The 16,982-nt window shown below is 40.9% G+C and overlaps 1 protein-coding gene across 1 annotated transcript; it reads left to right on the top strand.

The window, feature by feature from the left end:
- Window positions 1-554: 554 nt before the first annotated feature.
- LOC145443705 (peroxisomal acyl-coenzyme A oxidase 1-like) lies at window positions 555-16,488 on the top strand. Its single transcript, XM_080321652.1, has 15 exons — window positions 555-1,515; window positions 1,571-1,730; window positions 3,060-3,214; window positions 4,285-4,392; window positions 5,510-5,629; window positions 8,219-8,334; window positions 8,601-8,773; window positions 9,528-9,690; window positions 10,593-10,694; window positions 10,757-10,845; window positions 13,242-13,394; window positions 14,138-14,252; window positions 14,688-14,834; window positions 15,500-15,706; window positions 16,247-16,488. The coding sequence occupies exons 1-15, from the start codon at window positions 1,389-1,391 to the stop codon at window positions 16,328-16,330; spliced, it is 2,019 nt and encodes a 672-aa protein (XP_080177778.1). The 5' UTR covers window positions 555-1,388; the 3' UTR covers window positions 16,331-16,488.
- The last annotated feature ends 494 nt before the right edge of the window (window positions 16,489-16,982 follow it).

The raw sequence follows: 16,982 nt of genomic DNA, 5'->3' as shown, positions 1-16,982 counted from the left end.
ATCTCGTTAGGCTCCTCCTGCTACGCGTTGTGGCGAGTAAGAATATTTCTATGATAAAAATATGCCGTGATGGGGTAATTATTAACCGAGATCCATGATAAACTGCAATAATACAAGCAAGACTATAGACATTGTCGTACCTCGGCTCGGTGCACACTGTAGAGAGGTGAATTTTCCACTGAGCGAGATAGTGTAATGGTTATGCGTCCGGCTTCTCGAGCGGTAGGTCGTGGGTTCGATCCCCGGCCGGGTCATACTAAAGACTCGAAAAATGGTATCCGCAGCTATCCTGCTAGGCGCTCAGCAATCACGGATAGCATGGAGGAGAAAAAAAAACGGGGGCGCAGACTAGATGATCTCATGGGGCCGTATCGCAACTCCGTCGCCAAAGCATCTCGATGGTGCAGGCGAAAAAGAATATCATATCTCTCTTTCTCTCTCTCTCACTGAGCTATATAAATAGATTGCGCAATGCCGCATTCATGTTCTCTTATTGTTGCAATTGCAGCAATGAGGTGTTGTTGGAGTTATTAACGGTGGGGTTATCGCGTCAATATGTATAAGACCTGTGATAGCAGAGGGTATTTGGTTAGTTTTGATTACTTTCAAATGCATGATAGGTTTTCCGTTTTATGTTATGAAGACCATGTCGGTACTTAGCTGCTTTCATCTTAGATCTCCACACCAGTTTCATTATCGCACATTCGATAGCGTAATGTACAATAGTACATTGCATGCCGATGCCAGAGGAGTTATATGGGAAATGGAAACTGGTAGTGATCACTTGATAACCTTACTAAATAAACGGAATTCTGATTCTTGTGGCACGCCCTCCCTATAGGGCCGTATGAAAACTATGAAGGCGTGGTTGTCGTTAATTAATGAGTGTTTCCTGTGTGTAAGCAGCAAATGTTGCTCATAGTTGAACTTGAGTATAGAGGCAGCCCGATGACATATTGAAATAGCAAAATGCATTTCTGGCCTTCATCTTCCATCCCTATATGGCCAGTATTTGAATATGAATATTTACATTTAAAGTTCAAAAGTAAAGCCTCAGCTATATTGGGACATGCATGCAAATGAAAAATCAGAAGTCGAAATGGCATCCTCGTAGATAACTGTTAGTGGTGGAGCATGTGGACTTAATTCTCCCTAATGGGCCTAATTCAAAGCTGGAGAAAATACTTTTCTCCTTTAGGGTAACTTCTCGGAATCTCGGTTAGCACTCAATCCCAGTTGCACTGAAACTGACACCTGCAACAATGCCACTTTTCTAAGGATCGTATTGTCGCAAAATTTCTTGAATTTTTATTGCAATTTTCTATCGTTGAATGAAATGTTCCTCCATTTAATCGTATGCCAATTTTAGCATTTGCTTTAAACACAAAATGGCCTCATTATCCCCGCAAATTCTGCAAATGAAAGAAGAGCGAAAAAAGATATCGTTCGATGTTGAAGAGATCACCAACTTTGTCGATGGCGGTCCCGAGGAATCCCGTTTGAGAAGAGAAATCAGTAAGTTAGAAATGACCATTGTGGGAAGTCGTGAATAAACATTAGCAACGTACAGCTGCAAAAATTCAAAATGACCCGATCGCTGGCGACGTCGATTGGTTTTACAAATCGGGGGAAGAAAAATTTATCAACGCAGTGAAGCGATCTGTCAGACTGAAAAACATGGACATGGACATTGATATGAATAGTGACACCGCAATGAATGCTGCGTTCACGTACGTATATTGGTTAATTTTGAGAATAACGTAGCTTACTGTTGTAGCTTACCGGACAGTAGGGCTAATATAGGGTTACCATATCTTGGAAAGGAGGACAATATACAGAAGTCAGATAACCGAACCAGAAAACTGCCGATTCTAGATTTTTTACTGGAAATCCCTACTGGAATCTCGGTACGTTTTGCCTGATAGCCTATATCAGGTGAGCAGCGATGATTCTCCAAGTAAAAGTAATATAATAAAATAAAATAAACATAGTGTGAGCACAGGACACCGATTCCATACAGGCTGGAAATCATGTTGTGTGGACTAAAAAAGTCATTTTTCCAGTCCCAAAAGACATTTATGATGATTTTTAGTTGAGCCTCTCCATTAGCCTGACTGGCAAAGCTATAAATGAGGGCATATTCCCAAAGAAGAGGACATTTAGGCGTCCTCGGAGGAGATTTTTTCCATTTCCTGAAAAAAAAACGACGAATAGTACCCCTATAGCTAATATAGGATTACCGAAGTGATTGCTTAGAAACTAACATATGCGGTATATAATTATAAAAGCGTCATATCAGTTGTTCCTGGGGTCAGTACTTGTGGACATAGATGCAAGGCTCTGACTCAGTATCAAAATAATGTCAAGTCATAAATTCTGCACATGCCGAGTCCAGTAGTTAAAATTACAGCCTTTTCAGCGAAGCGATTCCTCAAACACAAAAATATTAGGTAGATGATACAGTAACACTGTGAGAGAAGTATTGTTGCGGGCCACTCGTGTGATTGAGATTGAGGCTGAAGAAGGTCACAGGTTGAGATTGAGTTCGCACCTTCCTTCATATGATAAGAATCCAGTATTAGTTTTGACAAAACCAATAGGATCGGTCCAATACAAAAACCACGCAATTTTTGCCGGTGCAAAGAGATCTCGATAAAGAGCGGTTGACATTTCGAGAACTGAAAACTAAATCTCGCACAGAGACTTGTTCAAGGAATAACCATTTATGAGTAATTAATCCTGAAGTGCCAGGATGCTGTTTACTTCAGTACGATTCCTCTTATTTTTTGCCAATGAAGCTGACAATTTTTGAAAAATATATCTCCTATCTACTACGCTTATTTAGACATGAGTGTTGCTGATTGAGAAAGTAATAGTTACGGTCCAACAAGCGTGTGAATTGTAGTCCAAAAAACCAAATTTGCAACATTTTTACCACAGAACAATCTAGTATATCGACCAGTGTTGGCTTATGCTGGTATATCTACTAGGATAGATGTCGCTTGAGATACAGTTTCCTCTTCCTTGTGAACTAAATCAGTTTCTCCAACTCTTTTCAGAGCTTGTGCAAACTCTATTGGTTTGCCGATCCACAGCGGTGCATTTTTACCAACAGTCATGAACCTTGGATCCCCGGAACAAGTCGAAAAGTGGGTACCGCTTGCGTTGAACTTCGAAATTATTGGCACTTATGCTCAAACGGAATTGGGTCACGGTAAGTCCTATGACTTGATCGACTTTGTCCATAACAGACCGATCGATTTCGGAATTAAACCTAGGAATTTGCCTATGCTGCCACTATAATTGGATACAGTTCCACAGGTACATAAATAGGCCTGGGTTAGGTACCTCAAGACTCTCTTTACAATGTTAAGAGTGAAGAGTATGATATAAACCTCCAATAATTGCAGTCCGTCGAGCAATATTGGAAGTTCACAAATAGTTGCGTTGAGATTTACTGTTTCAATGTTTGAGGCTCGCACTTAGTAAAGAATTGATGCTTCTCCTGTACTGTTCCCAAAACTGGAGTACCAGTACATGCATTCTTCAGGGGCATTTTACAATGATGCTCAAGTTGAAGTAGACTTAGTAGCAGGGTTGTAACCAAGTCACAAGGTTCCGAGTCGCAAGTCAATCTCACTTTTATAGTTTTGACTCGAGTCAAGTCTGAGTCCAAGTCACGGAGTAGAGTGTCGAGTCCGAGTCATAGTGTTTTGACTCAAGTCCGAGTCCAAGTTATTCTGTTGACTGTTCAGGTCCGAGTTAATGTCATGTGAAACCCACTTTTTACAACTCTGCTCGGGGATATCACATTCACAATATACTAATTTCCCTCACTTTCAACATTTTCTGGTAGCATTGCAAGTACCAGTACTGATAGACGAAATAATAATATAGTGTGTAACTTTACTATTCTTCGAAATTACAATGAAATGCCTGCGTTGGTCGACCCAGTCTCCAGTCAATATGACTTGGTCTGAGTCATGCGCAATGACTCGAGTACAAGTCGAGTCATCACACAAATTGACTCGAGTCGAGTCATTTTTCATTTTTAAGAAAATGACTCGAGTCAAGTCGAGTTACCAAAAATTTGCGACTCGTGTTTGACTCTAGTCGAGTCATGACTCGAGTCATTACAACCCTGCTTAGTAATGACTGCTCTGACCACCTCTTATCATACATATATGCTAATTGATTACTTTGTGTTGGACTACCAAAAATTGCATGGATATGATTCCAACTGGCAGGTCTTCTTACCGTACTGGGATGCCCTTTGTTGCTCAGGTACTAACTTGAGAGGGTTGGAAACAACTGCGACTTTTCTGCCGGATAGTCAGGAGTTTGAGATTGACTGTCCGAAGCTGACTTCGATGAAATGGTGGCCCGGTGACCGTAAGTACTGATAGGCTTATTTTACTTCATGGCCGATGCGGTCTTCATATATCCATCCATAGTGCCTGTATATTCCAATGCAATGACGGGAATATGACAGTCGATCACTGCTTCACATATCCTAACTTTTGCAATCTAGCTCAGGTATGCTTTGTTTGTCATATTATTCTTTGCACTTGCCTGTGCAGTATGCTTCTGTCTCTGTTTTCTGTGTGACAAAAGATCGTTCATTTATTGATGTTTTCATCTATTTCAAGGCATCAAGCGATCAGTCTTATCAACTGCTTTGTATCCACAGAATTTTGTACGAGATAAATTGTACGATATCCATATCGTTATTACAAAGGCAATTTAATCCTGGCGCCAAACGAGGGTTTGTGAGGCAAAATCTTGCCCAGAAATTTCGGATTGTTGTTGAATGTTTTTTCCTTTCATTGCTTGTGTCAAATCACATTGAACTTCGGTAGGAGTTCTTTATCCGTATTAGGTGAAACAGATGAAATTATATGTGTATGGTGAAGTATGTTCGATTTAAAATGAAGAAATTCAACCCAATCTCGGCTTGGGTTGCCGTCTCTCAAAATTCAGAGCGTGTTGTTGCCCTTTACCCGCCTTGGTATAACATTTGTTTGACTTGTCTCTATCAAGTCCTGTTTACTCTTCTACACAAATACATAATGCTGGCCGATACACTGTCTGACAGACTTGTCAATCAACAGTGCTTTTCATATTTGGCGCAGGGGTTCAATGTAGGGATTCTAGTTTGAAATAGTGAGAGATTCAGTTTTTGGCTCCTTTCTGTGTTGTAAATGCACTGCTACTAGGCGATAATTTAAGCTAATACATTTCATTGAGCTAACCTCTCTGTTTTGTTCAGTAGGTCTACTTTCAATGCCAAGTGAGCAGTGAAATCTCGGTACTCTTGTGCCTTAATACTTATACAAATTAGGTTTGCATTAGCCTTCTGTGTGATCTTTTTGCCCATAAAAAACTACTTGTCCATCAGAATAATGTCTACTAATACAATCAGCACAATATGATCTGTCCACAAAATCTCGGATAGATGTACCTGTCGTGAAAATCAGATAACATGTTAATACTGGTTGTTTTCTTTCAGTGGGGAAATGTGCAAATCATGCTGTTGTCATGGCCAATTTGATCATCAACAAGCAAGAATATGGAATGCACCCTTTCATTGTCCAAATTAGAGATTTGGACACGCATCAGCCATTGCCAGGTAATTGATTTGGTAGGGTGTACTTCAGTTGTATTTTGTGACTGGCAAGGCATTCAGAATTGCAAGTTAGTGTTAGGGTTACCTTGAGTTATGGTTAGGGAGTAAAGTAAGCTTGCGTAGGGGTTGGGATTTAAGTTAGCAGCTTGTGCTGTTAACGGCAAGTTTAGTGTTACCTTGACTGGCTATCTTGACATTAGATATTTTGAATGACATGCCTCTATGACACTCACTCGAGCCATTCACCACGTATCATTTTGATCAAAACTGAGATATCAATGAATAGTTTCCATTTATATTTGGTAGTCCTGAAATGCATCTTGGGACTTGATGTCGATACACACCTTGATTTTATTATCATCAGTATCCTGCAATAAAAAATGTCTCCTTCAAATACCGTGCCCAATACCCATAATTGAATTAAGCTGCATTTTCAATTATGAGAATACAACAGTACCAGTACACTAGAGTAGCCCGAGGTTGTTGGGTCGATTGAGTCTAGGGGTGTCAGTATTCGGGTTGGGGACTGTTAGTTCTGGCAATTTCCGTTCCGGGACACTCAAAGACATATAAAGTAGGCGACATGCGACTCTGCAAAGTGCGCTCCCAAAATGATTGGCGGTCATAAAACTGGTGCATCTCTGTTTCAACAACTCGTTATCTGTATCAACTTAACCGGGTCTCAGCATGCCCGGAGAAGTTCCCAGCCCGCTCGTCCCAGATTGTCACCGTACTCCAGTAAACATAGAATTTCCGAGTTGACGAGCTATCTTGCTTCGAAGTGTCAAAAGTTTTGTACGAATATTTTTCGAAGACTTTTCCTCATGTTTTTGATTACTTTTTCATAGTAGCTGATGAAGTTCACTCGAATAATAGAAGATGGACGTCAAAGCGCAATATCTACTTACCCCCACGCAATAATAACCTAGCTACTAGATCAGGGGTCGCCAGCTTATAGCGGGTCGCAGGCCACTTTTCAAAATTCGTAGAGGCTCTGAGCCACATGACTTCAATACCGAGATAAAAATGAGCAACGCAATTTAACAACCACGTTTTGATGACTCTACGTCAGTACAACGCTGTGCTCTCTAACATGGGCGACGGGCATAGTTACTACGAAAGTAATATTATTACAATTACAACAAAAAATATTATGATCATCAGTTTCATTCTGTTTTGAACTATGAGCTGCGCGCGATACCTGACAACACTCTTCAGCGACTAAAGCAGAAGTGGCCAACCTTTTTACCATTCACGGCCGCATTTCAATTATTTATTAAGCCAACAGCCGCATTGCAGTACATAGTCGTAATGAACTATCTGGAGGTCAAATACCCATTAAACTGTCCATTGCCGGTGAACTCTGGATTAATCTGTTTACTCACATTAGCTTACTACGCGCATTGAAATCGTGAGTAGTCATGTTATGAATAGGCACAGGGAACCGTTTACTATTAAATTTTTATCTTTTCTCAGCCCATGTGATCATATTCACCGGTGGAGTTGATGTAGGGGGTGTCTTTGGATATTTAGAGAAGTTATTAATTCTGTGCTGCATCTTTGGGTGGAATAATGGTTATTAGTCCCCTTTGTTGCATGCTGTTGTTTGTTGAACTCCCATCAGGATTATCGGTGTAGTGGAAAGATATTGGATTCGCCCAAACGTAGGCCTACCCGAAACAAATTTCCTTCGTGATGAGGAGAACACGATTATAAATTGGTATTTCTTTATGGGGCGCATCATTTTCCTCTGCTGTTCGCATCTGTACTGTGGGGCTCATATTACAAAAGACACTAATATATTAAAATCAAAAATCAACTCGCATTGAACAGCGCTTCACGTGAAAAAAATTTCAAGAATAATTCAAACCTCTCATTAAATAGGGTGTCAATTTGTAAGTTCAGTTTGTGTATTGACGGGCGCCAACACATCATTATCGAATTAGGTGTCGACGGCTGCATAATTTTTATTCTAATGCCGCAGTTGGCCACCCCTGGACTAAAGAATCGATATCGGGGTTAGCTAGACACGGTATTTGATGGAAAACTCTCCTCTTAAAGCTTGGTCTTTTGAGGAGCCCAAAGTCAATTTCTAAGCGTCTCGGTCTTGGCAGTGGTGGGCCATTGCACGTCAAGGCGATATGCCGATTTGTATCAATAAATTCTTCCTCCATGGAATGATATTACCATTGCCGAAGCCATATCAGGTAGTAAGGAATAGTGATATTGGGCACATGTAATTCACTACCACAACTTATGATAAGTGTGAAGAGGATTTTCTTTATTGTCTCTTATCGTAGAGGTTCGTACCCTTAACTAATCTGGTGAACCCCAAATTTTGCCTATAGTAACAAAATCAAAGATCTGCCATATTACTATTAACTACTGATACATTAAATGAAATATGCCTCAACAACGGTGTTATTGAACAAAACGTTTAAAACATGATCTTCACACAAAGATCACAACACCACGGTCCTTCTACGTTCAAAATTCTGAAATGTTGCGTCCAAGTGTACAAAACTATAAGTTTAGCGGCAGGCTGAAGTGTATTTAGATTGCATTTACCCAACTTGCTTCTCTTTAAAACAGGCGTCCGTGTCGGGGATATCGGCAGGAAATTTGCATTCGAAGTTAACGATAACGGCTTTTTACATATGGATCATCTCAGAATACCGAGAGAAAATATGCTGGCGGGAGTGGCTGAGGTAATAATTTGAGATCAGCATGGGTTTGGATTCCAAAAAACGGATTTAACGATTTTGCCGGATTTGTGTCGGATATGAACTTATAATTATTTTGAAATTAGATTTGGACTTGGAATTGGACATGAAATTGCTGATTCTTTCGATTTTCTTGCGTCACGACACTAAATTCTGGCTGGATATGGATGTGTGTTAAAATGTCTAGTCCGGATTATCTCTTTTAAGTGCAAGCTTCGAAGATCAAAATTCATCTGCGTTTTCGACCCTAGGTCGATTCCGAAGGCAATTACAACTTGAAGAGCGATCCCAGATTGCTGTACGGTGGGATGATGCTGATACGAGTCAGACTTGTGGACACGCAAGCAATATTTCCGCTGCAATTGGCCTGCACTATCGCGACACGGTACAGCTTGATGAGAAAGCAGGGCAGCATTGAGCCCGAGTGAGTTTTGGAATTCTATCTTTTTCTCCCTTCAAGGTCATGTTTTTATAGTTAATTAAGAATAGAAATTCGCTTGCGATTTCATCAGCGATGCCTGTTGATTCGGCTTCTTCTAACACACCTGTCAGCGAGTCAGTTGTGAATGTTCTGTGCTCTGTGATTGCCGTTCAGTTGCTCAATAGTACCGATGCTTCGTTGCAGTAGTGAATGGAATGGAGTCTTCATTTTCAAAAAGTCATGATCGTGAAAATGATTGTGGGCCGTAACCTTTCCTACCTAGTCACCGAATGAACAAGTATGAAGGTGATCAGTTACTGTTGAATGTCACACTTCTACTGGGCACTGCTTCGCACGAGTTTTGATTGTAGTATAGTTTCGCATACTGGCATTCCATAGCTTCGATACTTTCTTTCCTTTGTGGGAGCCTCGAAGCGTCGATTGGAAGTTGAAGTCATTGTGAATCATTGTCGCAAAGCGCTTGAAAATATTCATGGTTGAGAGATAGCAGATTTATTTGTGAACTTGGTTATTGTTGCTTTTCTGACGCCATGATATGTGCAGATTGTGCTCTTGAAGTTTTAATTTGAAATCGAATCACCCAAGCAGGCCCACTTAATTTTACCCATGATGTCCCACATAAAAGTATTACCTTCTGGTCTTGGAAATCGTTAACCCACATGAGTAACCTGGCTGAATGAGTTGGATCCGTCTTAACCCAATTTTAATTTTGTCATACCGAATCCAATTATTGCAGCGAACCGGAAGTGTCCGTTTTGGATTACGTTGCTCAGCAAAGGAAGATCCTTCCTCTAATTGCCCAAGCCTATGCATTTCACTTCTGTGCTCGGAGAACAAGGCTATTTTACGTGGACATGATGACCGAAATGAGACAGGGAGATTTCACCAATCTTCCGGAGGTATTTATGTTTTCAGTATAATATGTCAAATACTAAAACGGTTTGCATTCTGACTTGAATTGTACTATTTGTAGTAAATTTCCGTGCAAACTCAGGTCGCGCGACCCCCTCGAAAAAATTGACCCAATTCATCCCGAAATCGTGCATGGTTATTCTGGTTACAGTGGTAGGCTACTGTGAAAAAGACACAATTTACCTGCGATGTTAGTGTGGACAACGTGCCACGCCTTTTCTCTCTATCACACTGTACGGAGATAATAGTTTCGAAGCACGTGTTTTTGACAGCGGACGAACGAATAACGGCATAAGTGAACAATAGCGATATTCATCATTAAAAGCTTAGTGAAATGCCTATTACAATCAAACACTCTCTTCAATATTCCAAGTACAAAAGTGTTATAGTTATCTCACTACTCAGCTTACCCCACCCCAATGTGTTACGATTTAAGGATAGCTTTTTATGACGACATCTATTTGATGGTATAGCCTAAATTGAAATCGAGTACTGCAAATCTCCAGCCTGGAAACCATGCTACAGTTTCTTTACAATAACACAATCACGGCAATTTTAAAAATGTTTTGAGTTGATACTGATAACTCCGATAAAACATAGTGTTTGCCGATAAAGCCTATATTTTCTAGTTTCACCGATACCAAATGTGACGTGTTTCAACTATAACTTGTAATTAGTGACACCAGTCCATTTATTTTGGGATCATGGCAGAATTCTGAGATCATCGGATTCACTTCTTTGTAGAGCCGGGTAGAGCCTTTTAACCGCAAATCGACTGCGCTGTTCTGTCTGGACTTGAAACTCTAAATCATTCAATCCGACCAAATCACAAAAAATTTGCCTTGCTATCATTTCACAACACTCCTATATCCTCTCATGTCAATTCCAGTTACATGCGCTTACGGCTGGTATGAAAGCCTACATAACGGAAGGCTGCTTGGAAGGCACAGACATTTGCAGACGGGCGTGCGGGGGCCACGGTTATTTAGAGGTGAGCTCTGCGTATTGGCGTACTCAAAGATGGCTTTCCGTATTAAATCTGTGCTTTTTCAGGCGAGTGGCTTTCCTCGGATATACTTGGCCCAGCTTGCGTCCGTTACTTACGAAGGCGAAAATACCGTGATGTACCTGCAGTGTGCAAGGTATTGTTGAACAGCTATTCATCGTGTCCCTCGCAATAAACTTTGCGTGTTTGCAAATAACGACACCAAATATACCATATTTGCAAATTTCTGTTATTGTATCTCAAAATTGACCCATTATACACTTTGTACACAGAAACTACGATTCGCCAGTAACGCTGGTCACAGGGGCATGAGTACTTGAAAATAGTCAAGTGCTGAATGGCACGTCACAAATCTAGCAACATTTTTATGATAGGGATTATTGATCTGATTGGATTCCGCCTTGAAGCCAGAATTAGAAACGAATTTATACGATGGGACTTATGCAGACAAGACTGGAAAAAAGCCAGGATCAACCATACCATTGTGTTTTAACAACACTGTAAAGGATGAAATGATATTGTTACGTACATTTGTGGTAGACACATCACTATTACATGCTTCAAGAGATGGAAATTTGCGATTTAGAAAGGGTAACGCTACTAACGCACCTTATCACCGCTGTGACCAAGAAAATACTACTAGAATTTTGCACAGTTACGAGATCTTCTTGTGTCCTTTTGTAAGCTTGGTGCGCCTCAATAGAACTACTATTGTCTTTCAAATATTGCTAAAATTTAGTTTTCGTATCATCCTGGTAGGTCAGGGGTGCAGGGGCGTAGACAGGGGGGTAGAATTGAAGAACGTTCTACCCCCTTGCAGGCTCGATTCTATCCCGAAAATCCCAAGTCAACGCTACTGCTAGAACAACATTTCTTCACGTTATCGCCTAATTTCAATTTGCTGCGCGCGACACCGATCGCCGACGCTGATTACATGCCTTTTTCTCGTCGATCTCTCGTCTATGCAAGCGTGAAAGGGGCATTGTTACATTTTTCTCTTGGCGAGGGTTAGCGATCAGCTTAATCCCTTTATTCTGAATGCAGTCGTCGCGCAATAATAACATTTGTCGCGTCGTTCACGCGTTGTTTTCTCATCAACAGTTCATTGTAAACGATAACGAACATTAATAACATGAAAATAACAACTTATAACTGAATGAAATCATGTTTTAAAGCAATCGCATCTGATTCGTGCTTTGCCGAACTCAAGCCTGTTCCCCAAAACAGCGTGAAGACACAATACATTCGATTCACATTCTATTTTGACGCCATTGTTGTGCATTGTCTTGAACTCAATGACCACCGGGACGCATTCAGCCTTCAATAGCCGCGCCGAAACTAGTTTGAGATTCCCTCGCTTTGCGAATAAGTCATTATTCACACGCCGGTACAATTAGTATATGCGCCATGTTCGAAATGAATGGAATTAAAACGCCGAGAAGACGTTATTCTTACACGCGAATTGAATCATGTCAAAATTCATGAAGATATAACAGATTCTGCGCTGTATTGATTGTTCGTTGTGAAATGTTGTTCTGGTATTGTTTCAAGGTCGATTACTTATTTGAATACAAATAAGATCTTCTGCACTGTCACGGGATGAGCGCGTGCGCATCGTAACATGATCCCCGTGCAAGCTGTTGATTGCTAACTCGCTTTCAGTAATTAGATCCGCCAATTAGTTACGCTTTCAAAAGCGTACGGAATACAGAAGTCGCTATCGCTAAAGGTATGACGCATATAGGCTCATTCTGCCCCCTTTATTCAGTTCTACCCCCTTTTTATCTCGGCTGGCTACGCCCCTGCAGGGGTGGCCAACCTTTTCAGCCGAAGGGCCACATGCAATTGACGAACCATTGCGTGGGCCACTAGCCGTGCCAGGCGCGAAATTTTTTCGAAGCTTCTAGGTCGATAATATTGTTACTTGAGTATATTGCGGGTCTGCTAGTATATTGCTGGGCTCTGTTTACAAGGGCTGGACTATTCGGTGCCAGTATATATCGATATCGAAAGCTTCTGTCAACATGCGTCAATCATTTTGTGCCTATAGGTTTCATCGTCGACGGTCTTTCTGCGAGCGCAAACACCAGGTGGCATGTTGGACGGCACTTTGTCTCGTAATTGCGAATATAGTTAGACCCAATCTAGTTCATTAGGCGTTCTTTCATTTTCAGAAAGGGGTAACAATGTTAAAAGCAAGAAATCGAGTGACAACATATTGCGCGAAGCATGAAGAGAATGTTTACTTGTATAAATCTATCGCAAATTATTCTGCTTTATTGTAATGTACGAAGATCTACCAAAATGTGACTGGCTCATGGCTCTGTCAATGCGTCAGAACTAATATTCTAGTCGTCACATCTCAAGTGTTGCGGCCAGACTAATCAAATGTTTGGTTGGCCTTGCAAGTTCACAATCTGTGCAATCCCATTTTGAAAATATAACTAATTTCGGAAATTACATCGCGGGCCACGGGTTGGCCGGCCCTGTGGTAGGTGAAGCTGCTAACAAATGTGTCTCGTTTGCTTCCAGGCATTTAATAAAGTGCGCCAGCGCCGCGTCCTCCGGCAAAACTGTGAAGGGATTTGCTGATTACTTGAACGATGACGTCAAAGCGAAACGCTCGGAAAAGTCACAAGACGAACTTGCCCACCCTGTTGTCCTGCGCGAATGTTTCAGGCACAGGTATGACTAATTCTGTTCGGGACTGCGGGGAATGGAGAATGAGAACTTCTAGTTTATATTTGCAAAAGTCTGCAGGCGATAGTCATAAGAGTAGATGTCAATTACTTCGATGCAATTTTCCCAAATTACGCATTGGGTAAATATTTGTAAACTCTATCATGTATTGGTGGTAAGTAAGGGAAAAAGTTGCACTGGCATAGGCTGTTTTGTTTGATTTGTGTCTGCTTATTTCAAGCCTATCTACGTCAGAATCATTTCAACCGAAGCTCCAATATCTGCCTCTGTGGAAATATTAAAGGCCAACTCCGATCAATATTTTTCGGCCTGTTGAATGACCTCGTAGCTCCTAATATTTTTCCAAGAGGATGAACATTGGTACTGCCGGATTGATTTATGAGGACCGTAAGAGGTCATTTCTTGGTGAGAGCTCTGAAATGTTGTGTTTGTTGCACTAAAATATATTCCTGTTCGGCTGGAAGTAGCCTACTGGTTTCATACTCGGTTTGAATTTTAATGAAGTAAGTTTATTTTCTGATATATTCTTCAAACCAGTACAGCTAATTAGAAGTTATAGCTGGAAAAAATCACAATTTGTTATTGACAAAAAATATTGGCTTTATTGATAGAATATGTTGTCCGCCATGTCATTGCCAAGTCGAAAATTTAATATTGTTCGGGCTCTAGTCTCACATCCATTTCTTCATTTAGTTAAACTGTGTGTGTTTGTGAATTCGAATTCCCAGAGCCAACCGAATGGTGAAGTATGTGCACGAAAAAATCCAAAACCTAAAAGCGACGGGCAAGTCGCATGCCGAAGCCTGGAACCTAGCCTCTGTGGAACTCGTGGAGATGGCCAAGGTGGGTTCTCGAAAAGTCTTTCAAAATCCCTGTCTCCTCATTTTTGATATGAAATTTGTGTGTATTAAGTTGAGCTATTTGAGGATTCGACTCATATTTGGGGCTTGACTCCTGACATTTTAACTACTTTTCCTTCTAATTAGTGGCTGATCGCTATGCGAGAAAATAATTCATTGCTGGTACAAGGATGAATTTAATATGATAGCACTTTTGATTGTCGGAACATCTAAAAGTATTCATGCTGTCCTGGAGTCTGTTAGGCTGATTTTTATATGCATAATGTATGTAAGAATTTCTGCACAAATTTTAGCAGTCTGTATTGCTGATTGTGACTGGCAATGCATCACAAGATTTGCTCATAAAGTTTGAAATGACAGCGGTGCATCTTAATTCTTATACATTACTATGTGTACATTCTCTGCTGTAATTTGTCAGGCACATTTGGACGTTTACGTGATTTCAACCTTCACGAAAGTTATCGACGAGGCCAAAGTGTCGAGTCGAAGCAGGCAGGTGCTCTTCAACCTGTGCTCACTTTGGGGACTGCACATTCTCAATCGAAATATCGGCAGTCTGCTTGTGGTGAGTGCGATGACAAGCTATTGCTGGATGTCACCCAGGCAAAGTTTTTCCAGAGGATTATCTTTTCACTACTTTGGCAGTACTTGATATTGATGTAATTACTTTGTACACACAGTCTACGTCACGTTATGTAACTATCACCATCAACTGGATCATCTGTGAACCTGCTGGTAGGCCCACAGGTTGAGATGGTAAAAAATCTAGGCACCATTTTTCATCAAGTAGGCTATCACAACGAAGTACGGTAGCAGTTTATGCCATGCCATTTTCCATCTATATGTCTTGCAATCGACTTGCATTAAAATACGCCAACCTATTCTGTGTCAACAAAAGGAGTTCCTGAATAATCTAAAAATAACATATTGAGCTTATGCTCACCTTGATTATTCAAATTATTATGCTGGCGACGTCATATTTGGTGATACGACTGTTGACACACAAAGTTCTTTTAAATTGTCTACTAGTTGCTGATGATTACCCCTGACGAGTGTCAGTCAAGAATATTTTGGTTTATTTCCACATCAAGATATTGCTCGATTGTATATCGAAGTTCTGTACTGCAAGATTCACTCCATAATATCATGTTATTCATTGTGACGGGAATGTTGTGCATTTCCAGTCTTCCGGCCGATTTTCCTGATGTCAAGGATATATTTGTTGTTCAGGATGGTTATATCAATGCGCAGCAAGCAGAGGATATGATGGAGGCGGAACTAAGCTGTCTGTCTACTGTACGACAAGATGCGCTCGGGCTTGTTGACGCCTTTGACTTCACTGACAAGACCCTGCAAAGTTGCATTGGTGCTTATGATGGAAATGTGTACGAAAGACTGTACGAAAATGCAAAGAGGTCTCCGAGAAATGCCAATGAGGTGTGTGGCGTTATTTTGGGTTTTGGGGTAACTTTGCATTACTTTTGTGTGTGAAATTTCCATAGCAACGGGGGTGGAATGCCCTCTGTGTAACTGATAAAAAGTTTGAAAATTGCACTGTTTGAAGTGCCATTAGTCGTTTGGCAATAGGTGCAAAGATGCAACTCCGATGAAATGCTGGAGTACTTGCTATCCCTGCTAGAGTACTAGATATCCCTGATTAAAAGTATTGTGACCTCCTGCCCAAGTATGTTTTGTGAAACCATTGAGGTGAGGAACTGTAGATTTTTCTTTTCTTCTTCCGCTTGAGGTAGTTTTGTCTAGGAAAGGAGTTTTCTCACTCTCATTAATGATAGAATCACTCCATCATCTGTGTCTGGTTTATGTTGGCCCGGCCATTGCAGGGTTGAAATTTTGATGTGAAAGTGACTTGATACCCTGCTGCTACGTCACCAACCAACCGAAGTGCAAAATGGGATAACATACAAGTTATAAAACTACCACCGTCTTGGATCCTAATGTTTCAAATTTTCTCTCCAGGTTCACGAAGGGTTCTACGAGATCATGAAAGATTCCCTGCGTCGTGGAAGAGATGCTTTGCGCGGAATGAAGTCCAAGCTGTAATTTGGACGCTGTGGTGTCCTGTGCCAGCGTTTTACCGATTGCTTTCTATTTGTAATTCATCTCCTTGATGTCACGAAATAGTATTTACTGTGCAATAAAATAATTAACTTTTCTCGTGCCACAGCGATATTAAAATAAATGTATTTTGATTATCGAAATCACTGTTGTCTGAGCACTGTGCTTTCTGGGGTGCACGGACGGTACGCAGACACTCGAAATATGATAGGTGTATCCCATGACAGCGTTGCCACTGGTTACAGTTTGGGAAACATACTGTTCTCGGGCATGATGTCGAAGATATATTTGCAGTGCAGTGGTTTCCAATACTTGCGTCATGAAAATCTTGTTCACGACGTACTGAAGTGGAGTTGCCGTAATTTGTGATGAGTGATTGGTAAGATCGCAGTAATGCTGTATGAGCTAGGCTCCACGTAATCGCGACCAAAACCAATTGTAGAAATCAGGGATATCTAGAACTTGGTAGAAATCTAGAGTACTGAATGTACGCGTAACACTCTAGCACAGTGGTTCCCAACCGGGGAGTGTAGCTATAATTCTAATTGTTATGCAATTTGGTAAAGCTGAAAATTTTATAGTTGTCCAACGCTGCCTGCTGGTATCTAGCGGACGAAATGGGTTCATTGACTCCTTT

This window comes from Botryllus schlosseri, chromosome 7, assembly GCF_051294905.1.
Source record: "Botryllus schlosseri isolate E-star chromosome 7, Bs_hap1, whole genome shotgun sequence".
Taxonomy (NCBI): domain Eukaryota; kingdom Metazoa; phylum Chordata; class Ascidiacea; order Stolidobranchia; family Styelidae; genus Botryllus; species Botryllus schlosseri.
This window is presented reverse-complemented; position numbering and strand designations above follow the sequence as displayed.

Bases quoted from the DNA above. Each gene is read 5' to 3' on its own strand.
- LOC145443705 (XM_080321652.1), top strand. From the start codon at position 1,389: ATGGCCTCATTATCCCCGCAAATTCTGCAAATGAAAGAAGAGCGAAAA. The intron at 8,335-8,600 runs GTAATAATTTGA...TTTCGACCCTAG, and splicing joins TGCTGGCGGGAGTGGCTGAG to GTCGATTCCGAAGGCAATTA. The intron at 14,253-14,687 runs GTGGGTTCTCGA...GTAATTTGTCAG, and splicing joins AACTCGTGGAGATGGCCAAG to GCACATTTGGACGTTTACGT.